The sequence below is a fragment of the Python bivittatus genome, unplaced genomic scaffold (genome assembly GCF_059951505.1).
Source record: "Python bivittatus isolate LINGU-HERP-01145 unplaced genomic scaffold, Pbiv_v1 ctg000680_np1212, whole genome shotgun sequence".
In the NCBI taxonomy this organism is placed as follows: Eukaryota; Metazoa; Chordata; class Lepidosauria; order Squamata; family Pythonidae; genus Python; species Python bivittatus.
The window spans coordinates 9,123,860-9,150,221 of NW_028277095.1; the positions used below are offsets into that span (position 1 = coordinate 9,123,860).

General features: G+C 44.1%; 1 protein-coding gene across 3 annotated transcripts in view; it reads left to right on the forward strand.

The window, feature by feature from the left end:
- The window catches only part of LOC103051504 (tetraspanin-15-like), a 90,046-nt gene extending 64,187 nt beyond the window's left edge, over positions 1-25,859 (forward strand). For 2 of the 3 annotated variants that reach the window (XM_088152102.1, XM_088152104.1), the window contains 3 exons: positions 10,084-10,137; positions 12,308-12,424; positions 24,336-25,859. In XM_088152102.1, the coding sequence (XP_088008228.1) occupies positions 10,084-10,137; positions 12,308-12,424; positions 24,336-24,569 (405 nt within the window). In that variant the 3' untranslated portion in view covers positions 24,570-25,859. Of the gene's footprint in view, positions 1-10,083; positions 10,138-12,307; positions 12,425-22,697; positions 22,810-24,335 lie in introns of all 3 variants that reach the window. The other variant, XM_088152103.1, reaches the window with a different exon arrangement.
- The last annotated feature ends 503 nt before the right edge of the window (positions 25,860-26,362 follow it).

Genomic DNA, 26,362 nt, shown 5'->3' on the forward strand with positions numbered 1-26,362 from the left:
CTAACCTCGTATGCCCTGGGTCTGAGGTGTCCCTGAAGACATGGGAATACTTCCCCATCCTCTGCATTTTTCTTCTCTTTTATAGCTCAAACTATCTGCTCAAAATTCACTTCGTTTGTTAGCAGTTGCATGTGGCTGCAAATATCAGTCTTTTCTCACCAGTATTCATCTTGTGCATCCGAATGATAAATGGATGTGGCCCTGCCTCTGTCTGACATTCCTTGTGACCTTGTCAGAATGATCTTCAAATCCGTTGCATGCTGTGCTCCCAAGAATTGCCTTGGTGGCATTTTGGCATAGAATGGAAACGCCACAGGCTCATGCTTAAGATCGAGTCCTGAGGAGGAGATTTGCAGTGGCAAGAACTTTCACAATCAAGCTTTTCAAAAGGTGCAGTTTGTCACCTCTGTGTGGGAACTGCAGAGCTCCGCTGCTGCCTTTAAACTGCTTGGGGTCTTTGTTTCTAACATTGGAAGGGCTGTGGGGGGTCAGGTTGGTGCCTGAAAAGCTCCTGTGGGGAGGTGCTGATGAGGTCTGAAATATTGTTGTCCATGCACTCCATGTGCAACTTGGTAGGTGCCTGGGATCCTTGGTTCGCAATTATTGTGTGCAGTTCATTGAGGTTGCCGTGTCCACTAAGTGGTATGGAGTATGACAGGGTAAAATGCAAGGAAATCAGGGAAGGAGGAGAACCTTAGATTCTGAGAGGTTTCTCCATCCAAGGAAACCTGGGCTACGGAGGCTGGGGACTTACATTGCTGATATAAGACAAACCTGGCTGGATTAGATCAACAACCCGTTTTATGCCAACCAAGTGCCTTCAGGAGGCTTACAAACATGGATAGCAGTGACTGTTGCTCCACAGCAGCTGGCATTTAAAGCACGTTGCTTATGATTCCAGAGGCAGTAAATGGCTTTCAGAATGATTAGTCCCTCGGAGCCTTCCTAGATTTGTCCCATTCCCTTTAAAAGCCATCAAAATTGTTGACCCACCGCTGATGGTAGCAAATCGCAGCATTCGATAAGGCAGTGAATTGCATTTCAGCTTTTCATTCCACTCAGTTTTCAAATTGTCAAGAAGGAGAATGAGGAGCTTGGTGCTTCGCAGTTTCCTTGTGCCTTCTTCTCCAGCTCAGCAGGGATGGTTGAGCATGTTGGCATTTGTAACAGCAATGAGAGAGACCATCAAAACACAATTTGCCAAATTCATAAGGCAGCTCCTGCAATGAGCTAGACTTGGCCAGGCTGTCTTGAAATGGCAGCCGTCAAACCAGCTGCACCAGGACCACAGATGTGGGAGCCCCACCGAACTTGTTGAGATTCCTTTCTGAGCAGATACGAATAACAGTGTAACGTCCTTCCACAGATGGTCTGAGAGAATGTTTCTGAAACATGAGCAGCCATTTTTACGGATGAACCTTCAAAACTGGCTGTTTGTCAGAGCAGGAAAAAACCATGATTTTTAACAGAGTGCTCAGCAGATGGCCTTCTCTCTGAATTTTTATTGCAAAAGTGTGGAAGCTTGTTTGCTCAGGATGATCAGCTTGATATCTCTGAAATAACCAAGCCAGTATTTCTGTCAGATTGCAACATCTGTAAAGTATTATTGCAGCTTCTACTTTCTCACCATAATGAGCATTTGAGTTACGCAAGAAATACAGAGTATCTTTTTTAAAATGGACTAAATTAGTGTAAGGGAAATAATAATGCAATCCTGAATATCTTAGAATAGGAAGAGGCCAGTTAAACCTTTCAAATCCCACCTGCTGTTCAGTGCAAGAATCCAAATTCAAGCATCCCAAGAGATGCCTTTAGCTGAACACCTCCAGCGAAGGGGAGTCCGGCCAGGGGCTCTCTGTCAAACGGCGCTTAGGCTTTCTAACATTCAGTTGGATTCTGCTTTCTTGGAACTTAAACTCAGTATTCCACGCCCAGCACTCTGCAGCTGCTAAGAGCGGGTCTTAGCCTCGTATACGACATCCTTCTATATATTTGAAGAGGCCTCTCATATTTCCCTGGATCATCAAAACATACCCAGCTCCTTCACCCCCTCTTTGCTTTGGCCCCCTGACCGGCATTGTTTGGGGTGGTCATTCAGCCAACTGGGAGCCTCTCTAGCAGTAGCATCCTCTAGCCCATTTGATCCAGAAAAACCTTGTTCGAATCAGCACTAAAACTGCACCGTTTGTACCAGCGGCATGGAGAGTCCTGCTGGTTTTTTTTGTGGGCCATGCAGGGACGGCTGCTTCAGATCAGGCTAAGAACGGAAAACAACGAGGTCTTAAAGATAATTTGTGCCAGCACCCTGTGCTTGATGGTCTGTCCAGCAGAAAGAAAGAGAAGTGTGTCATTTCTGTGGACTTCTAAACATTGTAGAGGCTTGATGGTTAATGAATAAGAAGAGCTCCTTCCTTGCACCTGGGCTGCGGTTGCCTAAGGGGACAGCCAGTCCTATGCACCTTGCACTCTTTGATGGGGCCTACAGGGGCAGCTCTGCTCTGGGGCCACAGGGAGGACCTCCGTGTAAATGGTGCCACAAAAAAGAAGGTAAATGAGGGACCTGAAAAGGACACTCTGCTGTAGCTCTGTCTAAGCAGTGTTTGAACGTCTGGCTGGCTGTTCCCAAAAGAGCATGGAGAAACTAGAAAGAGCAATGCTGGCAATGTGAAAAGGGAACTCTGAGAACTAAACCTGGCCAGGGACTGGAGAATCCTTTCCACCCTGCAAGTGGGATGGCAAGGAGAGAGAAGAAGATGGGAAGGGAGAGGGACCCCTTCAGGAAGTCCCGGAGAAGACTCAGTCCTGCCTCAGCTGGACCAATTGCTGAGGAGGAATGGAGATTCTCAGGACAAACTAGGGACACCGCACAGAGCTTACACACCCCTTAGCAGGGGTTCCCGCAAGGACATCCCTGAAGGTTGTGGAGCTGAGGCAGTTTTCACAGGAAGATGATCCTCGGAGAAAGCATGCAGGGCACCGTCTGTAATCCCTTCATCTCAGCAGGGGCTGTTTTGGGTACTGTTGGATGGCCGATGGCGCTGACCAAATCTGTTCACCCTGGTTCCATCCTGTGCTTCTGTGTTAGGTCCAAAGAGCGAGGCTGGGGTACTTGCTCTGGATCCCTGTTCTTAAGGGATAAAGGACAGTTACTAACCTTAAGGAAATTGTTTGCCATATTATCAAAGCAGACTGAGGAAGAGGAGGCTCTCTCCCATTGTTCTTCAAGAACAGTCAGAAATTACTGCTTGCTATTATTTTATGGCTACATCTTTTTAGAACCCTCAAGAGAAAGAGAGAGGAGAGAGAAAGGGAGAACGGTTTCTTCTCTTCTGAAAGGTGAATCACCTACTCCAATGCCAAATGAAGCTGAGGGGAGCCCACCCATCCTTTCCAAACTGGAATATCAAAACCCATCTCATTCTTAGTCAGAGTACTAAATCCTAGCTCTAATCTAGGAGCTAGGAACAATTTTAGACTAATGTGGAGGAGTGAGGGATTATACCTGACCTTGCTCAGGTACAAAGTACTGTATGTGCTTCCACTGAGTTCAGCCCTAAAACCACACAATCCTGTTTTAGACCTTAAGTTAACCAAGAAAGCCTGGATAGCTCTAATAATGGCCAACCTCTTTGTTAACAGAACAATTGAAAATAAGTTGCCTCAAGAACAACAGAGCAAGGAAAGGACTAATATTAATGAGGAACCACTGATAGACCTCTGAATGACTCATAGCCACTTGCAAAACTTAATGGTTCCCAGTTGTCCAACAGGTATAGCAACACAGTGACTGAGATGACTTCCCAAGACATGGTTTGCTTCATCACACTTAAATGAACGATATAATTGGACATATAATAGAAGACAATTAAGCCATACACTCTGTTTTTCAAACCCTACTGCTGGGTGCACCCAACATGCCAGATTATGGGTTAGCATGTCGTGTGAACCACTTGAATAAAATGGTGAAATGGAGCAATTTGGGGCAGGGACTACTTAGCTCTGGCAACTTCTGCACTCCGAATTCTTTTACCCCCAAGTCCAGATGGTGGACTTCAAGATTCTCTCTAGCCAAACAAGCAATTTGTGTTGGACAAACTGTACCCGCTCTAGGGCTGTCTGCGTCTGATACAAACCGTTATGACATCACAAGTAATTAGTAAATCATACAGTTTATTCAGTGGTGCCATGATATATATGGGACATTACCACCACTCCCATAGATGTCCGTGTTCTAGGGCTAGCATAGAGGTTGCCATGGAGGTTAAAAAACAGCTATTTTGTGAGAGCGTTTGAATGCTTGTCTGGGGTAGGCTTGTCCTTTATCTGACCGTCTGTCTTAATTTTCCCTCACTCCCTGATCCGGCTGTGCCTGAAGTGCAGGTAGATGGTCTAATGATTGAATGCTTTTTCTTCCAGCCCTCCTCTACACATGCACGCGCAAAAAAGAAATCAAATGTGTTAAGGAGAAGGGGTCTACTGCGCCCTTTTCCCTGAGGTACCATCATTTTGTGCTTGTTTACTTGTGGAGCAAACCAACAAAAAGAAACGTTCAGTTTTGAAAGATTCCCCCATGGTCTGAGACCCAGCTTGGATACAGATTAAGTCTTGGCAAAGAGAAAGGCTGTTTTGCTGCTCTGGGGATCTCAAGTCCCATTGCCTCCTTCAAATGCTGCTCACTGTGCTTAAAACATCTGAAAGCATTAATAAATCATCACAGGAGAGAAACAGAAAAAAGATGATGATCGCTAGCTTTAGCTGCAGGAGAATTTGTGGAATACTTCAAACACGTTTAATAGAAAACTTGCTCTCTAGGAGCAGATACCATTTACCAGCTCCGGACTGGAGGAAATTATCTTTGCTCAGAAGACCCATGTCTACTTTTGCACACAGCTCTTAGACACCTGAGCCAATCTCTCAAACCATCTCTTATCTTCCCCTTTCCTGCTCCCTTTCTAAAACTGCATCCTAAAGGCCAGAGGTTGAAATCGCACTGGAAAAGCAATTAATTAATGCAGCATTTTTACTTGCTTCTTTGTTCACAAAATCACTTTTAGACCATCAACTAGGGTGTTTCTTCCCCCACCCCTAAAGCGGAGGGAGAAAGCTGCTCTTGTGAAGCAGCCCTATGTGTAGATCTCCCAAGTTGATCCTGGAATGATTCCAAGGATGCCCTGTGAGCAACAGTAAGAGGATTTGTTGGGGATAAAGAGCAGAAGAGCTGCCATAGGAGTTTGTCTTGCTCAGACGAGGAGTTGACTTGCTCTCTGTACTCTGTTTCAAGACTGGAATCAGTGGGTTGACATCAGGGAAGTAGATTCAGGCTAGTTATGCGGAGACATATTTTGCTTGAAGGCAAAAGCTGTCAACCAGTGGAACAGGCTGCCCATAAAGAACATGTTCCTTTTCTCTGAAGATCTTCAAACAGGCTGGATAGCCATGTGTCTGAAATGCTGCTGCAAATTGGTGAGGTCTCTTCCAACTCTTTGATACTATGAGAAAATGGAGCGGGAGGACATTAATCAGTCCAGAGGATTACCTCAAGCAGGGAAGGCAAGGGAGAATCTGTCTGGAGGAAAAAGCATGAATGCGGTACCTTTTATTTACAAAAGTGTGCATCCAGATATCTTCACTCTGTGTTCTGGAGTTTCCAACCCATTGGAAATTTTCTGAATGAATTGCCACTGTCTAGCTTCTGTTATGTGTCCCTCCCCATCTAGACCCTGGCAGCCTCTAAATGTGAAGACGGCCCTCATTTCACCCAGGATAGAGATGTCTAACTGGGTAATCTGCATACAGATGATATCTCATCCTGGCCCTGCAGATGACCCCTTTGGGTGGTTCACATAGATATAACTGGGGAGAAGAGTGAGCCCTCAGGCACCCCATAATACTTGCAAGGGAATTGTCAGCAAAATGAGCAGCATATTCAAAACACACCAAAGCAAGTTCCTAAAATGCATATTTTGTCAAATTGGAAATGCTAAGCTGTACAGCTTTGGTTGCATTTTGAGCAAAGTGACATCTGCACCTATTTTGCTTAATAGGTCTATTTTGAAAATGAGTACATTGTTAATTCAGTTATTAATAGCAGTGTATGCTATGTGACAACATAAAGGTTAACATTTCCATGAAAATATTTTAAAAAACAGGTTTCATTTTGTAAAATAGACTTGGAAATGGCATTTCTGTGGAGCAAATCACATATTCTTGAGGCTCTGAATTGGATCAGTAAGAAACTCTGATTGGGTAACTGTAGGTGGACAAAGATTTGTAATAAGCAGAGTTTCCGTTCTGAAGTGTTTCATTCCAGAAGTTAGGACTGGCCATTGAGATTTGTACCTGGAAGCACAGAAAAGGTTCTCCAGGCCATCAGGAGACAACAGGGCAGACGATCTCAAGTCCCCTAAGCCTTAGCCAGCCCACGAGGCAACAGAGGACTTGAGGTGAGGGACACCCGGCCTTCCCAGCATGATGCGTTAGGACCGTAGGGTCTTATTTTAAGCAGTCTGAAGTGACTTGGGGGCAGAGAAATCTGATCAAAGCAACACAAGGCTCTGCTGTGCCGTGAATGTGAACTGAGGGCTGATCTGATGCAAAATGGAATTGCTTCATGACAGAGACTTCTCCCTTAACCTACGGAGAACGTTTGCACACCCAACAGGTGTCCTTCTGAGGATGGGGATTGCTCCTTTTAATGAAGACATAAGGGATGCCAAGTGGTCACTGGAATGGGCTAAAGTACAGGCCCGAGCATAGAAGTAGCCAGGAATTCCTGTACATGGAGGCCCATGATTTTCAACTTGCCAATACGTTGCCTTTCAAGAGAAACCCATCAGAATTGATGCCAAAAACCCTGCTTTATCCACCAGGCTCTCCTCCGCTCACAGCTTGAAAGGTTTTTATGAGCTATGTCTGTATCTGCTTTGGTGAGGAAAAAATATTGTTAGCTGAAGCCACCTGGCTGTGGCAGCATGATTGTCAGCAGTCGGTTTCTTGAAAGAGACCCTTATTGAACAGAGGCGCCGGGTGGATCCTTTCTCTGGGTCCCCGCAGGAAGATGCCTTGGAGCCCTTCCTTAGCGGCATTTTGCCTTTTTTCCAGTTTTGGAACATTTGCCTTCCATCTTTTCAATGAATGGTGCCCTGAAGTGTAAATTACATGTTACCTTAAAAAGAAAGTTAGCAGCCATCTCTGTTGTAATTCAAAGACAGGCGCAGGCAATCCAATATGAGGGCTGGAAGGTTTCTGGGTTCTGTAGTTCTGATCTGGCCAAGGCCTGAAATGAAGAAGCAGATGATTTATTGAGAAAAGCAAGGGAGGCAGAAAGTTAAAGGCCACGTCACAACTTGCTCCAGTTTGACTGGCCCCTCTCCCTTCGGATACATTAGAGAGCGTACAGCCCATTTAAAAAATATTTTTTAATGACTGCTGGTATTTCTTGTAAACTTCCTCTGAAGGTTTTGTGTCATGAAAGATGGGCAGTGGTAATTAAACAATGCTGTAGTAATTAAAAAATGCTGCATTTTGAATCCTGAAAACTATTCACACAAACATGCAACACAATTTGACACTTCTTCAAATAATTTACTCAGCTGATAGGGGCGATTCAGCTTGGTACGAAAGCTACGTCTCACATGGAGCTGAGGCAGGAGTAAACCCCGTAACCCTTATCCTTATCTCCCTTACACTGGATCAAGCTGAATCAACAGAAAGGCTTTTCTGTTGGGCACTTGACATGGGAATGCATCTCGTTGGATGCCGGCTGGTGGCTTTCGGAGCCAGGAGACAAGGTGGCTTTTCCCTCCCAACACCTGTAATCTGTAAAGTCAATAGCTTCTGGCATCAATCTCATAAAGCTAAGCAGGGTCAGATCTGGTTAGTTCTTGGATGGGGGACTATGAGGGAATTCCAGGTCTGGACTTCGGAAAACATTCCAGAAGGAGGGAGTGGCAAATTACTTCTGAAATGCTGCTAAGAAACCCCAGGATTTGACGGTAGGCATGCTTATTTTTGCCCGAGCAAGCCCTCAGTCCATAATTGCTTCTTTGCTAGTGTCATTTGTTCATTACTGCGTGTTTCAGATTAAATTATTTTATTTGTTTTTTTATAATTTTACCTTGTTTCTGTGGTTTGTAACTCACCATTAGATGTTTTGGGTGGTTGATAATTATTTTAAATGAATAAATCATATTAAACTTGGCAGAGAAGTGCCGCTTCCCCCATATTTTATTGGAAACTACTGGCCTGTGCCTGTGGCAGTTTCATGTAGGCCCGGGCTTCTGCCCAGCTGTACCGCTCCTCTGCCAGCTGAACCCTAACCGGGTTCCCACTGACTGCAAACACCCCCTTGGTTGGAATGGCAGCATCTCAGCGCTTCTGGAGATGCACTGGACCTCCCTTACTGGTTGCTCACGTAAGTCAGTTGTACAGTGAGATTATATATTTGTTATGGACAGTTATCTCTTTAATGAAAAGATTGTCACCTCTGATCCTTCCTATAAATTATGAGCTGTGTAAGTACTGCTGCATTTCAGTTACTCCAGCTAATGTCCTGCTTGCACTGTAGCTGGAAGTTTCCCTGAGGGGACATTCCCTACTGGTAAGAGCAGTTCAGTTATGGAACCAGCGGCCCAGGGAGATGGTGACTTCTCTTCCTTGGATGCACCTAAGCAGAAATTGGAGTGAGCGGCCATCTCTGGGGCAGGCTTTCGTTTGGAGCAAGAGGTGGGGCTTGGGGGTGCTCATTGGCCCCATCCAGCAGTACACTTCTAAGAACTGGAACCAACTTATCTTCAAGCCAAATTTGATTAGAAAATTCAGTGTGGCATCTGTGCTGGAGCACAGGAAACAAGTAGAAGCCATGATGATGTCAGAATGATGTTCTGTGCATCATGACATTATTGCAAAAATGATGTGAATTGCACCATGACATCACAGTGCCAGTAATTTTGTCATTGGCATGACAACATTGCAACACCTGTGACCTTACACAACGCACTGCGGACAGTCACTTCACATTTCCTTATTCCTCCCAAGGCGGCTCAGTCATGCTTCACGAGGATCAGTTGGGATTGTCGGTTTTCAAAATGCCTCCATTTCAAAATGCTGCCAGGAGCAATGATGTTTCTGTTCCCTTTGGCTCCACTGTAAATAAGGTACTTGAGGAAGGGAAATAAAGTTTCCCCTTGTTTCCTTTTAAATAAATTGAATTTTCAGCAGAAAGTGATTGTGTTTTGTGTGTCAAAAGGAATGTAAACAAATCATAAGTCAGTGTTGTTAAAAATATTTTATATGACAGTTGTGCTGTTTAACAATGATTTTCATGCCAACAGGATGATGGGGAGCCAGAAACAGTGTCAGCAGGGGGTGGTCAAAACAGTCAAGATGATGGGCTGCCGTCAAAGCCTGCCCCTCTTTTAGAGGAGTCACATCTGTGGCACACAAAAACAGGGGCAGGGGTTTGATCACACGGTTACAGCCGTCATCTGGGGTTCTTGATCCCTCCCCCAGACATCCCTGGGAACAAGGGTGGTCCCACACTCTTGTTTTTTTTATTTTAATTTCTTTGAAAAAGTAAGACTCTCTAATATGTTAAATCTACTATTTCAATTTGGTGGATTACCTGGCGATCTGCTTTCAGCTGCCAGATGTTTCTGTATTAGTGGGGCAAGTTGGTGCGACTCCTTCTCAGTAGGGTATCAGTGGGGAACCATCTGTCCAGAAAACGTTGGCTGCGAACTGAATCCACTTCTTATAACAGCGCTGTTACAAGAAGAAGGCAAAAGAAATTAAATCTGAAGGGCTGCAGAGAGATGGGCTGCGTCCAGCCATCCTCAAGTCTTCTTTGAAACTTACAGGCGCTGTTCTCGAGGCAGCCATCTCCTTCATCCTGACTCAGAAGCGAGCCAAAAGCCACAGTGGGTCATCACAGCTTTACGACTTGATTTGTGGCTGATGAAAAATCCAAGAAATGAGCTAGACAGTTTTACTTTTTGTCTTCCCGGTGGCTTAAGAAAAATCACTCACACTTTTCTCTGTGTGCTGTTATTAAGTTTGGAACCACTCTTTCTTTTGTCTTCATAGGCCCCGGGAGAAGTCATCAACACACTCTGTGGATACCGGACTCTAAATCAACAGGTAGCAAACTCCAGTTCACCAGGCTGTTGGATGCCAAACCGCGTGGGCAGGCAGGGGGGAACCAGTGCTTTGGGGAGTGTTGCTGCTGATCTCCTCCGCAGAGGAGAACCGACCCTGGCTTGGGGCAGCTTCTGAGGTCAGACCGCCTTGGTCACTGCGGACGCTGCGGATGAAGATCTGAAAGTCCGAGGGTGCGCCCAGAGATGGCAGGCCCTGGGCAAGGCCGGGCCCTGTGCCAAGCCTTCTGAACAGGCACTGCCTGTAGAGCTAGTCTCATCTGCCCTTTAATGGCGGGGTGGGTTTTGTCCTCCTTTCTTTTGGAGAAGGGAATAAAAGTTGGAACTTCAAAACCTGCCAATGAAAGTCTCATCCCATGTTCCTTGGCACTGTTTAGAAAGAGAACCTGCTTTATTTTTCATTTAACACCCCCCCCATGTTTATTCAGAAATAATTAAAGAGTTAATGTCAAATTCAGAGCCAAAATGTCATTCCCCTTCTATTGAGCAAGTGCAGTATTTCAAATACTGGATATAAGCAGTGTGAGATGCCAAACCCATGTTCGCAGAAAGAAATAAAATGTCTTGCTAAATCTGGGATTGGTCTTTCAGACATTCTTCTGCCATTAAACTTCGCAAGGAAAGCCACAAGAGAAGGCATTTCAGTGATGTTAAAGGGACTAAGTGTAAGAAACTGTTTGGGTTTGAAATTAGCCTTGCCACAAACCCTTGCAACATTTCCATATATAAGAACACAGCAGAACTCAGCTTTGGAATTCTTTCTGGCCCCTTTCTATGGAAGGCACCTGTATTTTCTTCTGTGTAACAAAAAGTGGGTGTGTGTTTCTGCTCTCCACCTTGTGAGGCACCTATAGTATGTGTGATGGTGTGCGTGCATGTGCCAGGAAGCGGGGACCATACAGTACCGATAGTCCTCGCTTAGCAACCACAATTGGGACCAGCAATTCCATTGCTAAGCACCACGGGTGCTAAGCAAAACATCATGTGACTGCAACGGCTTACAATCTCACTTCCCATTGAGTCATTAAGTGAATCACCCACGGTTGTTAAGTGAGACATCACATGACCACAACTTCTGATTTTAGTGCTGCCTTCTCCATTGACTCAGCTTGTTGTAAGCCAGTTGCGAAGCACACAAATGGCGATCACATGACAGCGGGATGCTACAATGGTTATAAATGCAAGGACGAGTTGTAAAGTTACTTTTTCAGCACAGTAGTAACTTCAAATGGTCACTAAACAAGGCGGTTGGTAAGCGAGGACTACCAGTATACAGTCTGCTTTGGGTCGTGTGACCAGAGGGTGGGGCTTAGAATGGAGCAACCTCCAACATTCCGAGCTGCTGCCTAGCTGCCCCTCCCCCAGGATGCCTTAGAATAGTATTTCTCAACCTCAGCAACTTTAAGATGTGTCGGCTTCAACTCCCAGAATTCCCAGCCAGCCTATGAAATTTGATCCTGTTCTGGTCAGCTTTTTTAGAGTTATCCTGGCGATCAATTACCCTGGTCCCCTTTGCTTTATTTCTTTCCATCATTCTCCTGAGTTGGAAAGAATAAAAAGGATTAGACCATTTGGGAAGATCTGCCAATTCCAGGTGAAGACCTCTGGGAGCAGGACTGAAGATGAGAATGCCAGCGTATCTGGGTCTCAATCGCAATCTTTGCTGGAGCCGCAGGAATCTCCTGCACGGTCTCGGTCACTGTACCCCAAAGGGGGGGTGGGGAGCTGCGGTCATGATTTTCGAGCCACCCTCCTCAAAATTGCTCTGAGAGTTGTGTGAATAGCCAGCCAAGCCAGAGACCCAGGGGAACTCCCCTGGGAAAAAGCCTCCACAACTGGAGGATTCACTTAACACACTTAATCTGATTACTGAGTTAGCCCCTTAGCAGAGTGTAAGCTAACCGGCCAGGTTTGCGCAACTCAGTCATATCTGATAAAGATTTGTTTGTCCACCATGCTAACTTGATTAGCGTTTTTGGTGGTGTGCAAACCAGCATGTTGGGTAAATTTTGGGGTACCTGCTGGATCTCAGTATTTCTTTAACGTTTCCGTCAGTCAAACGTAGTAGCAGATCCTGGAGTTCTAGGCGCCTGTGACCTGTGACGGGAGGAGGCAGAATCATGTCACTGATTCGAGATTTGTTCTTTTTGTAGCGACTGGAGCTGGTGAACACAATTCACGTGCGCGGCTGCATCCACGCAGTGAGCTTTTGGTTCAAAGACCATTTTGAAGCCACTTTTGGGATTGTTTGCTCTTTGCTCCTTCCTCAGGTAAAAACCACTTTTGTTCTCTGATGTTATTTGGGGGTGTATGCATTTTGCCCATGAAAGGGCAGCACAGAAGCAGAATCTTTGTTTAACTGGCACATAGGGAAACTTTATTCCAGAGGCAGCAGATCAGTGTGTACTCGGGGACATCTGCTGGGGGAAAGATCAAAATAGTAGAAATGGTGGTGGCAACCATCTGATGGTGGTGCCAGCCTTGACGTTCTGACCACCCCACGAGCCCCCGCAGGTCCTAATGAAAAAGAACCAGGATCCATAAAACATCCAGTTACTGTCTTTGTTGGGCCATTGCCAAGTTAGCCAGGATAATTAGTGTTTCCTCTACAATTGCCATCTTCCCTGTGAATCAGGGTCCCTGGGCATCCCAGCCTGGTTGCTGTCCCTGCAGAGGGAGCTGCTGGGACGATTGGAAGAAACAGGCTGGCCTCAGCATCCCTGCAAAAGCCAAGTTCTGCCATTCCCCAGCGTTCTCTTTCAGTAGCTGCATTTTTAGAGTATCCAGAGCTGGCGTTTCATCATGGTTCCCTCTTCTCTCGGTTGCCCTCGGGTTCCTTTCTGCAAGTGCCAGCAGTGCCCCTGCAAGCCTCAGACTTGCGGGGTCTGAACGCGCCACCCGTAGCTTGAACACTCCTGTGGCTATTGGCCTGCAGCATAGTCAACCCCGGAGCAAGTCTGCTGTCGCTGCCGCTGCCACCAAGCATCAGTCTTCAGACCAGCAAAGCCCCACAGTTTCCCAGCACGGAAGAGGAGAAAGAAGGACAAGGAACTGAGCATACAGTTTACAACCTGAATCCCATGCCTCCAGTAGCTGCACTTACGCCCACCCCTTCCCCGGGTACAGATGAACCCTCCTGCACCTGGGTTCAGCATGGAAGAGTTGGAAGAGTAGAAGGATTTTCACCTCACCATCTTCAGTTGCACAGCCACCCATGGTCCACCTGTAAAGGGGTCTCTCCCCATATCTCTTGGCTCAGATTGACTTGGTTGGGGGCACATCATGCTCCTTGATCTTTTCATTGTCTAGGTCAAGGACCAAGGTCCTGTTCACTATACTGGCAAGAGAGCTTTAATCTCCATCTGCATAGCCCTTCCGCCATCTGGGGCACCAACAGTTCACCATAGGAGGCTCACTGCCCATACTCCTCTGTCCATATGGAGTTCTTCTGCCCTCCTGGTCACTCAGCAGGTCACTTAAGGGGCTGCCTTGATTGGAGCATGTGGCATGGACCTTCCTTCTACCATCTGGGATCATGTGGAATTGAAGGCTGCTTTCAGGATGCAGGAAGAGCAGAATATGATAGAAGGAAACATGTAGGAGAATGAAGAGAAAGTTACTGAATGGTTCAATGTAGAGCCAGGAATAAAACAAGAATGGGTTATATCCCTTGGTAGCTGAATATATTTATGGGCTCTTTCTAGAAGGCATGCTGGCGGTAGCATCAGAGGGGTTTTAGGCAGGCATGTGGATGCAGATTTACTTTTGTGTGCAGACAATGCCATGTTGGCTGAGAATCCAAATGATTTGCAACAAATGTTGGATAGGTTATATCAGTGTTTGGCTGGCTGGGGATTTCTGGGAGTTGTGGTCCACACATCTTAAAGTTACCAAGACTGAAAAAAACTATGATACAATGAAGAACATGGATTTGAAAATTAATGTCAGAAAGACAATGTTAGTTTTTATTTTACAAGGAAAAATCTTGATTGTACACTATACAGAAATGACCAAATTAGAACATTTAGAACAATTTATGTACCTTGACAGAATACAGTATGTATTTAAGGTGGAAAAACCATAAGAAATGCAAATGCCTATAGAAATGCATATGGCTGTTTTATAGTCTTGCAGGACATTGGCAAGGAATTGAGCAGGACAGCCATATAACATTAAATTGTCACTGAGCTAAGTTATAAAGCCATAAAACAGTCCATACACCTTCGCTGGTGCTGCAAAGGCAAGACAGAAGCAACACACAGGGTTGCAAGAGGTGAGGCATGGAGCATGGTCTGGTCTGGAAGGAATGACAAAACACAGCAAACCGCTAAGACAGTTGAAGAAAGCCGTTCCAGGAAGTGGTGGCCTCCAGAGGAGTCCCCTATAGGCCCATTCAGGTGCAGTATGGAACTCTGCTTATTTTGCTACACTCCAGTCCTGCAAAGCATTAGCTCCCACCATCAGTCATGCTTGATAGGCAGCTTCTGGGTCTGCACCTTAGCTTTCTGAATTGGGGGACGAGGAACCCTTGCCCCTAAATCCAGTCCATATCCTCAATAGCAGATCTAGGATCCAGGAAACTCTCAACTCGTTGCTGCCATCTTGTGGTCCTTTGTACTTTTTCAGCCCAGATCTGACTTTCTAGGGCTGGCTTTCTGGGGACCTGGTTGGTCCAATGAGAAAGGTGACACATGTGACTGAGCCTCAACAGCACAGAATGAGGGTTTACCGAATGAATAAAAGTTGCTTCTGCCCACTGGGTTGTATGGAAGACAGGAGTATGTCAGGAGAAACAAAGCGAAGTTGAATGCAGTGAGATTAGACTACTTGTGTGTGGAGTAAAGTAAGCAGAGATGGGATCAGGACTGAAGATGGACTGGGTGCAAGAAACAGTGACAATATGGGAAAAAATGCATGGAGGTGGTTTGGTCATGCAGAAAATATTTATGAGGAATGAATCCTGAAACAAATATATGAGGGAAGAGTGAAAGAGCTGAAAGAAAGTGGGAAAGTGAGAAAGTTATGGTTGGATGGAGTTTGAAGATCCTCTGAAGAATGGAAGTGAGAACTTTGAGGAACAGAAGGCAGTGTACGAAGAGGTATGGAAATAAGGGTGATTTGCAAGGACAGAAAGATACCGAGACATGTAGTGATTAGTGTTGATATAAATGAGTTAACTAGGTTTCCTTTTCCTTTTTTTTAATGCATGTCTTTAACTTCTTTGACTTCCAATTTCTTACTCCCTTCCTGCATTGTGAACAATGGGAAGAGCATGATGGGCATGTGTGTGTATCTCCTTGGTGTTCCAGCCAAATGGCCAGTTATTCCCTTCTGCAGCCTAGAAAGTTCCCATCCAGCCATCCCAGCAGAGCTTTGTTTATTACCTGGATGGGGATCATAATTGGAAGGGCTCCTGCTCTGCATTTTCCTTTTTGGGAAGGCTAAACAGACAATGTGAGCTCAGATGTCCTTGTTGTAAACACAGATGAGGATGCTAGAAGCTTTGCTCTGTGGCACTCTAGCTTTGCTCTGTGGCACTCTAGCTTCTCCTAAAATACAGAATGAAATGTAAATGAAAGTCAGCTGGGGTAGGCAACCTGGTGGGCCTTGAGGCATCCTGTGGTGCATAATGGTCTTGCTTTTGCACAGTCCTGTCCTGAGTACCCATTTATCAAGCATGGGACATTTCATTACCACAGTGGGGCATGGGTGAAGGGATATGCTTACATTTCTTTTTAATCTCTTCTAAAATGGCTCCATATCAGCTTGGAGGAAGTATTGAGTGGAGTGCCACAACGTTTTTATTAATGAGCTGGATGAAGGGGTTGAGGAATGGTTATCAGCTTTGCAGGTGACACAAAATGACGAAGAGCGGCTAATACTTCAGAAGAGGAAGAGGACATTCAAAAAGTTCCAGGCAGGCTTGAGCAATGGTCAGAAATGGAAGGAACTGAACAGGGAGAAACATAGAATGTAAAACTTTTCAGAGTAAGAAAAATTAAAGGTACAAGTCTAGGATGGGGAAATCTAGCTTGGTAGGAACATATGGGAAAAGGATCTGGGGGTCCTTGCTGACCACATCACAGGAGCCAGCATCTCTTCTGTCATCCGAAGAGGACACTAAGGACTTTTCAGAGAAAGACAGTTACTGGGACTGGGGTGAGTGTGACCTTTCAGGTTAAGCTCCTTCGTGATGAAGTGATAGAAGCAAATATGTTTTAAAAGTCTCTGTTGAAAGCTTTGTTCCACTTTACTCTTCTGTTGAAATACAGATGTTCCCATCAGTTTATCTTGGACATTTTACTGGCGGTCTGCAAAATTAGGCCTTAGAAGGCTTGGCAACTGGCATTCAGAAATGGCCTTCCTTCAGTCCCACTGGCCTCCGGAGTTTAATTGTTCCCACTTCCTCTTACGCTGGCAGGCTTCCTGCAAACTTTCTCATGACTCCATCTTTTTCCTGTTTTGCTGGCCAGGTTTAAGCCTGCTTCCTGTACCAACATGGCTTATTTTTATTCTTTCTTTCTCAGCATTCATTATTTTCCCACCAAAATAGCTCTATCAGGAGCATTGCTTCCCTTGCTTGCTGCTTCATGTCCTGCTGTCCCGTTTGCAAGTGATACTGGGCTAAATGCTCTCTTGCATCCCCCCTTGCCCCCCAAATCAGAAGGATGAGAAATGCAAGAACATAAAAAATGCTATGAGGAAAGGAGCCTGAAGAAGATTAAAAGCCCAATGTCTTGCTTATCCTTGGGAACAAGCTATTTTGATATCTTTATATCTAGCAGTTCCTCTTTCCTCTGGAAAGTTTGGCTCAAAGCCATCAAAGAACAGCATAAATAAAATTTATTTGTAATGAAAGTGCCCTGTGGAAGACTTTTTATCGAAACAAGCTGGTAGCACTGTGAGGCTTGTCTTTCTTTCTCTGTCATTCTAGAGACAGAAAAAAGGTTAAGGTCTAAGACATTTTGCTTCTTGTTTGTGTGTGGATTGTATTAACTGATGAGAGATGTGGGGTTCCTCCCTCCCACCACAGTATGCAAGACCAGAGGAGGCCATGGCAGAAGGCAGCCTCAGATGAACAATGGCTTGTCGTTCCTTGGGCCTCTTCAACCTTCTGGAATTAAGTTGAAATGACTCTGGTACCAATGTTTGTAGACCAAAACACACCTTGGTCAGAAATACCACAACCCACCTTTCCATCTTAAACCCCAAGGCTTCTCAAACTCATGAGCTTATATAAGGAAGATTAATAATGAATGAAGAAGGTTCATGGGCATCCATGGGGGGGAGGGGGGGAGTCAAAAAAGTCAAGATAGAGGCCACAACATTTGATCACAGCCCTGCCCCTTTTTATGCACAAGATGGTTACAAAAACGGGCAGGGCTTTGTGCAGTTGTCCCCTCTTCACTTTTGGGACTCTCCTGGTTGTCTGTAGAACATCTGGAATAGTTACTGCCAGCTCTTTTAATTGGTTATTTCTAATTTAAGGACTGGTTGTTGTGGCGTTTTTAGGCATTTAAGACATGCCCAGCCCCATGGCTTCTTTTTCATGGCAAAAATGCCATTCTCCATTTTGGAGCACATAACTACTGTAAAGAGGGAAGGCATTACAAGCTGTGTCTGAAGAAAGCCCAATTGAACTGTGGAGCTGATTCAGCCTGAAGCCCACTGAAAGCAGCTTCTTCTTTGCCATCACCATCAAACACATCTCTAGGAAGCCCATAAAGGCAACACCATACTCTTCAGTTGTGTTCATCCATCCGGGAGGTGGCACATGGCCCCGGACCTGCTTCCTCAATGGTCTTACTTCAAAACTACCACATTGCAGGTCACTTGAAGGAGTTTTGAGTGTAAGGAAGGACTGGGTTCATATATCTGCAGTAAGCTCAACCAGAATGTCATTAAAGAGTGAGCAACTTCTGGACAATGCTTCATTAGGTCTAATGTTAAGAAAGGAGGAAACTGACAGGACATTAGAAGAGCAAAGTCAGTGGTTATAATAAGCAACCATCATACTTAATACATGCCATCTGTTAACTCTAAACGGTACAGAGGGACCCAAATCAGATTGGGACTATCAGCTTTGGGTTTAGGACAGTAAGCCAACCCCATCTGCTTCCTTCCCAAATCCCTCCAACCTCACACATTCAGAGCTTTACTTTAAAAAAGAGGAGCTCCATTGATAACCAGTTTTTAGTGCAATGGTAACTGAAGTGTTGTATGTCAGGAAAAAGCTATACACACGCCCAATATTTCAGTCAAAAGGAGCAGATGTTCCCTGTTAGCTGCTTAAAGAAATGTCCAGTTTTTCCAGATGATGAGAATTGTGGGGCTGTTCCACCTTCCTTTTGACTCTGCTGTGGGGCTGAGGAGAGAAACAGCTCCCGGAGGGCAAAAACTTGTCCCTTCGCTGCACGTGGTACAGGGATCTGTGATGCCTGTCCTGGGCCTTCTCTCCTTACCTGGTGAACAGCTGTTTTCTCAGTTTTGAACTCTCATCAGTGTGTCTGGGAGGCTTCTGTGATTGACATTTACTTTTATAGAAGACTTTCTGACAGCTGTGAAAATTGCTAAGTGACAGGAAAATGCTTAGTTCACAGTTCATTTACAAGAACAAAGTGTTTTTAAAGGATGCCTTAGAGACCTCATAAATCTGAAAACTGCCCTTTGATAAACATAAACATATTATTCACACTGTATAAAAAGAGAGCATGTTTTGCCAGGACACACAGACTTGAAATTTCCTTTTCCGAATGTTACTGTATATCTGCTAAATACGTGGTCCACAGATCGCAGTAATAACTCTGTTACATTGGCCAGGATCTCTTCTAGCTTTACAGAAAAGTGTGTTTCTGATGCTTGATTACCGTTACATAAAGATAAAAATACATTTTGATCTTTTCACGTCACTTTTAGTTACAAGAACCAGGCACGTAGTGTAATAGCCCACAGCAGAAAACTGAGCAAAATGCTCTAACAGGAAGCACTGGACTTCTTTAGCATGTCCATAATCTTCATCCCAGCGTGGCCCAAATTAAAGAAGAGGAGAGGCAGCCTCTGTCACCAACCACCCTATTGTAAGTGGGGGGAGGAGATCAGTCCTAACAAAGGGAGGCCACTGGCACAGTCAATGCGGGAGGTTGGTCTTACGGGGCATGGGGGGCAGGGGGGCTGTGCTTGAGCAAGATCTGGAAGGCGTAGGAAGCCTTGGGATTCCAGCCTACGTTGGTCTCCTGGGTTCTTCTGGCTATGTATGAAAAGACTGAATAACGTCATCCTTTAAAAAATAAACATGACTGTTTTGACAGTTTAGATCCCTGGGGTGGGATCTTTCCAAATGCTGTAGCTGGTATGAAGGAGAGGAACAGACTTTGGCCCTTTGCCCACCAGCAACGTCTGGCGTCTTCTAGATTGTCTTCTAACAATAACAAGGACAGGTTTTATATCACTTCAATGATGGCCAAATGATGCTGTGAAGATGCTCTAAGCTACTAGTGTGGAAATGGCCTTAGACATCACTCCCCTCCCAGACTGGCAGTAAATATTTTGTCTTCTTCCAAGACTCCCCTTACAATCAGTGCCCAATAATTGCCACCCTGCCTATGCCCTAGCAACTGCCCGGGAGAGGAGGGCCCTGACTCACTGGATGCTTCCCAGGATCAGCCAAAGAACCTGGAGAACACAGATTCTGTGCTAGAACAGAAGATACCCCATCTGACTTCTGCCCATTAGATTAATTGAATTAAAAGTTTTTGACTGGAATAAAAAGGTTGGTCTCATTAACTAGAAAACAATTTCTAAACGCTTTCCATGCAAGTGCTTCCAAAAACAGCAGCTGACAGTTCCTTCTTTCCTGCTGAAGGAAGGAGATGCCTTTCTCTGAATGTCACCTCTTCAGTGCATCCTCTGAAAGGGATGAAATATGAGTTAAGTTTTCTTTCATTCATTCATAGATGAAATCATTCATATATCAATTTCTGTACATTTAATCAGTCATGTCATAGTGAGAAAGATCTCTGTCAATCAAACCTTGGTCTTTTCTGGTGGGTTTGCCAGAACAAATTGCAAATCAGTAGATTGCAGAAATGGGTTAGAGTTGTCTATTTCTTGGCTGCTTCCTAAGGGTCATCCAGAGTTTTGTAGACCAAATTAGTAGCCTTAACTTCCTAGTCCATGGCTTGCCATGCTCAAAATCCTCCTGTGCATAATGTGGTTCACTCCAGGACTCCTTCCAGACTCTCTGGTGGGCCACCCTCCCTCCCTCCATTGAAAGGCTCATGGCAAGGAATGGGGCTTTCACTTATGTGCAGCATGAGAGGGTTCCAGATGGAGTCTTCAGCTGGAATGGAGACTCTCTGTAATTATCCCTTTCTGTTTCTCTGAGCCATGCATCTTCAATTCAGGTTTGATGAAAATCAATACACTCCTTCCAACCAGTAAGTTCTCTCCTGCAATTGGTTTGCTTATCTTTCTCAGTCCATAGATATTAAACTGGTCCCAGGAAGTTTTCTTCTCCTGTCCATCACCCAAAGCCACCATCCCTGGAGAGGGCAGCAGAAGTCTTGCTTTGCCTAGCCTGGGGTATGTGTGTGTGTGTGGCTACACTACCATCTGCCTTGAAACTCTACAACTCACAGTCCCTCTGCATCTGGATGGCTCCAAATTAGGGCAAGTTGTTGGTTGGTCTTCCAGCCCCATCCCTCGTGCAAATGCGTCATTTATGGCTCAGTGTTCTAGTTGGGCATTGCAGAATTTTGTGTCATAGGACACTTGCAGGACAATCATGAGTGCAGCTTCCAGAGCTTCTGCTAACTTTGGTCCAGGTGTTCCACTGCACAGGAGCTGCTGATTTTGAAAAGTGTAAAAGACTAAGAGTCCAGATGTATTTGATATAAGATTTTGAAATTAGTTATAAGAAACCTTCCCATGGGAAAATGTTGTTGTTTTGAATTCTTTAAAAAAAAACATGATAGGATGGGACTTTGAAGGTTGGACACTAGAGGGAACCAGAAGGAACTAAAGATTACATTTCAAGGGGAATAATACCTAAATTTGACTTACTAATACAGAATGAAGCAAAATACTTTAACATTAGACGTATTTGTCCAATGGATTGTCACTTGGATTGAGTTGGGTGGCTATAGAAATTGCATAAATAAGTATTTGTGAACAATGGACCCAGAAGTTAATTTTAAGACTGTCTCTCTCTCTATATATAAGACTGTATTTAAAAGATGTTATAGAAGAGGAACAAGTTATACAGGACACAACTGACTTGAAAGTGGATTTAAAAATGTCAGGCTACAAGAATGATATGGAAAAAGATGCTACATTGGATATACAAACCAGCTGATATTCAAATAAACCAAAACAGCAACCTGGATAACTTTCCTATATTGGATTTACAAAAGCGACCTGTTTTGAAGAATTTTGCAAGAAGAGAAAAAGAAAAACTGAAAAGAAATCAAGTGCTAGGACATTATTTGAAGGGATTAAAGATCAAGATTATTAGAAGTAAAAGGAAGGAATATAAAGTTGGTTTATTTGATTAAGATTAAAATAGATATGTTGTTATCTCTGGTAACCCTTAATGAACTTTTGCTGGCACCAGGACTGAAATGATGAGGCTTTAAGGATTTGCTTATAGATAAGAGATGGGATATGGAAAGAAGAGATTATTTGTTGTATCTTAAGAGGAGGTGATCAGTTACTAAAATTGTTTATACTTTGTGATGAAGGGGGATAACAAGAAGGGAGATCCCGCTGCAAACCTACTAAAACTCTTGGAGAAAAAGACGTCAAATAAATGCATAACCAGTGGAGGAGCGGCCTGGCTTTGGAGCACGTTCATGAAGCTCACTGCACTGTCTGGTCCCAGTCTCACACAATATCTATGAGAAGCTTTATGTGCATTGTCTGAGGATCGCCTGGGGGGGGCGGGGAGGAAGGTCACCTGTCCACGTTTTCCCTTCTCTCTCTGGCTCCTTCCTGCCTCTGCCACTGTTCTCTCCCATTGTGTACCTTGATGTAATTGCGCAAACCCCAAACAATGGGGAAAGCAGACCCGCATGTATCGTGGCATTAAAAGCGGGCCCGGAGCTGTAGCCGAGAGAGCCGCGAGAGCGACGGCCGCTCCTCAAAAGCCGGTCGCTTTCCGGGTAAGCAGCCGGCAGGCGGCGGGTCCATCCTCGCCCGGAGCTGCAGCGCGGCCGTCTTATGGGCACTAGAGCCGCCCAACCCCCTTTCTGAACGCTTTGGACTCTGATTATTTTTCAGTCTGAGACCTTCCTTTGCCACAGATAAGTGGATCTCTTGGGGTTTATCCTTATTTTTGGGGCTATATTTTTAAAAGTAGAGGCTGAGTTTTATTTGACTTTGAACAGTTCGCAAAAAGCTGGATGAAAGTTGGATTTTGAAAGATTTACAGTGCACAGAGAAGATTTATTTGCTTTTTTTTCTTTTCTATACAAAGTTCCATTTGTAAGAAAGATTTTGTACAGAAATCCATTTGATTTTTCCACAAGAAAGTCTTCTGTTTTTTAGATGATGTTTTGGATTGGCTGGGTTTTTAAAAGGGAAGGCCGTAACCCGCTCCCTCTGCGCTTCCCTCGATGTTTGCCTGCAATTCTAGCGCGAACTGCCTGCTTACTTTCACGTACGTTTAATATATTTGATGTAAAGGGGAAGAAAAAATAAAGAGAGTACGGCATGTGGAAAACACTAAACGAAATGGTCACTTTAAATTTGCTTAAACAAAGGTTTGATGAATTAGGGGCCAGATTTGCAACTTTGGGGGAAAATGGAAGAAAGAGCAGACAGGATGTGACGCAAATAGCTGGAGAAGGGAAGCAGGTCACTGAAGGCGTGGAAGTGGTGGAGAGCAAAGCAGAGAGCAGAGACCCTGAACTGGAGAAAGGGTTAGAAAATGTGGCCTTGCCGGAGCTGAGACACAAGAAGCTTGACATGGAAAAAGAAGCCAAAAGGGACACGACTAAAACCAGCTGATGATATAATGATGCAAGGGGACATAAAAATAATGAAACAGGAGCGTGGAAATCCAGACTGTTTATCCTGGATTTTCAAAGGGAAGGTGTGACATCGGGAAATCTGTATTTGAGAGACAAACAGAAAGTGATCAGACATCAGTTCGGGGGATATTATTGGAAATGATTAAAGATCTAGCTTTTTCCAAGTAAAAAAAAAAGTTTAAAAAGTAAACTTATTTGACTATGGTTAATATATATGTTGAGGCTTTTGGTAGCTATTAATGGCATTTTCTTGTGACCGGGATTGAATGATGGGGTTTTAACGATTTGTGTATAATGGGCTTTTTTTTTTTTTTAGAGAAAATAAGTTGGATCATAACATGGATCTATTTTTGATTACAGTTAAAATATATTTGTTGTTTGTTCTTATACTAACAACTGTAAGGTTTTTATAACCTTTTTTGGACCTTGCAGGAAACAGGCAAAAATGAAACTGTGTTGTATGGAATTGATGATTAGAAATAATATGGATTAATAGAAATAATGGAAGTGATTTGTGAATTTAGAACAAGAGTTATGTATATTGTTACGTATCTGTTGCAAGAAGGGTCAGAAGTCAGTTCTTTTTCTTTTCTTTTTTCTTTTTCTTTCTTTGCTTTCTGCACTTTCAATCTCTACCATCTCTTTTTTCTAGTTTTCTTTTTTCTTTCTCTTATTTTCTCTTTCAATATTAGTTCTTGTTAGTTTTTACTGTGTTTCTTTTATAAAGTTTTATAATAACTATAAAGTTATTATTAAAAAAAAAAAAAGAGCCACAAGAGAGAAAGGACCCCAAGGTATGGCCTTAATTACCAGGGGATGCAATTCTCAAATATGGGCAGGACCTCCGTTTCTGTGGTGTCACCATGACTTGAAATGACAAAGAGTCATTTGCGCAACGGGAATGTTAGATCTTTATTACCCACTGAGACTAGGAAAATCAGCTTCTAAGTACGCCCAAAAATGGAGCCACTGAGCACCAGATTGCCTTCCGTTCTGCTGCACCACGGAGGTAAACCTGGCAGTGGTGGAGGTGTTGCAGTTGGTTTCCCCACAAGTTTGGCCAAGACAAGGAAAATGCAGCCAGCCTGTAGGCAAGACAGCCGCATTCTAAGATGTCTAAGATCACTTACATGACTCCCCTTTCTTCTTGCAGGTCATAGGCTTGGTGATGGCCTGGCTACATTGGCAGAAGCTCAACGAGATTCATTCCCAGATGGACACTGTGGATTTCAAGCAACTCGAGTGGAGTAACTTCAATTTTGCCGCTCTGGACCTCACGGGGGCTGGCTGGTGCTGGTGCTTGCCTCGAGAAGGTGGTTACATCCCAGTCCATGACAAAGAAGAGGAGAACGAGGTTGAGGCTGCCATTGGCCAAAGCAAAGTGTGAAGCCATTGAGTTGCCGAAGGTGCCCATTTCAGAGAGACTGCCCAGCGCCAGCCTGTAGGGAGAACTGTATTCTGCTAAGCAAGGAGATCTGTGGGTGCTTTATCTTCCGAAGTGCACACTACCACTCACAAGTTGTTTTTGTATACTAGCTTGATGTTTAAAATTCAAGTAAAATTTTTCCAGTTTTGGGATTCTGAATTTTTAATAATCTTTTTTTATTTTTTTATTTTTAAAACCCTAAAATGTAGAGGCTTTTTATTTAAATTTTAGAACTTTAGTAGGAGAAAGAATATGAACTCTGTATTTTGTACCTCAGATTGTTAAAATATTGTCCCTGCGTTCACCTACATATTACCTAGTAGATGGCCCAATGTTTTTACACCCATTTATTTCAAATTTAGTCAGTGCTTTGATTTCCAAAGAAAGTCTCTTGACAACTTTAATGCAGTTTCTTCACTACAAAACCCAGCCAGTCAAGAATTGTGTAGTGCAGCTTTTTCCAATCCTTTCCATTTCACAGACTACAATATCACCATCAAAAGATTCTAAGGATCACCATGAAAAGCAATGTTGGCAACACTATGCCCGTTGAGACCATGATAGGTAATGGCACATATGGATCTCCAAAATAAAATAATAATAATAATAATAATAATGATGATGTTCTCATCTGAAATATTGCAAAATACAAGGGAAGAACAATTTTACAGATGTGGGAATCCCCACATTTTTTGCCATTTTTGAAAATTAACTTTTATTTTGGCTCTCTCCTTAAGTATTCTCATGTAGCAGTAGTTCCTGGGCTACATAAATGGAACATGATGTTGTAGCACTAGATTGCCAATCAGCTGCAGCTTTGTGACACTGTTGTGGACAAGTAAAGGCTGTATTCTGTGCATCCACACTGAACTGGTACTGGAGGACAAAGTGTGTTTCCTTCACCAAGGTGACCACAGTACCCGAAAAAGAAGCACATTCCGTATTGGTGGAAATTTCACAGCAACACAGGGTGTTAAATGAACATCTGCCTTAGGAAATGGGCCATGCAGAAGGCATTTTCTCATGTTTTGAAAAAAGGACCTTTGTTGAGGAGGTACAGAAATGCTTGTAAAATCTTGTTCCTTTTTAGTCATGCTGCTTTTGAAGTTTGCTGTATATTTTCTGCTCCTACTTTTCATGATTTTTCTAAGTCCCAATTTGTATACAGATCACCCTGGGTGCCTGGGAGGTAGTGGCTGTGATTGATCGGTTGACTGATCAATTGATTGATTAAATAAATAAATGGTTGAATATGGATTAGAGTTGTGTTAATCTTTAGCAGCAAAAAGAGCCTCTTTCGTATCAACAAAGACTTATCCATTTATTATGATATATATATCCTTACAGATCATGGTTCATGTCATCATACACATGGAAAATAGTCCCATGTTTACCAAGAGAGCCAGTTTGGTTTAATGGTTAAAGCACCAGGCAAGTGAGTTCCAGTCCCACCTAAAGCATGAAAACCAGCTGGGGGACCTGGGTCCAGTCCCTCTCTCTCAGGAAGAAGGAGGCCAGGGCAAAAAATGTTGCCAAGAAAACTTCATGGACTTGTCCATGTAGTCAAGGAGTCAAGACTGACTTGAAGGCACCAAACAAGGAATCAGATTGGTGGTGTGGTTAAAGGCACCAGGTTAGAAACCAGGAAACTCTGAGTTCTAGTCCTGCCTTCGGCATGAAGCCAGTGGGGTGACCTTGGGCCAGGAAGCCCCAGGAAGAAGAAGGCCAGGGCAAACACTTCTGAAAAACCTTGC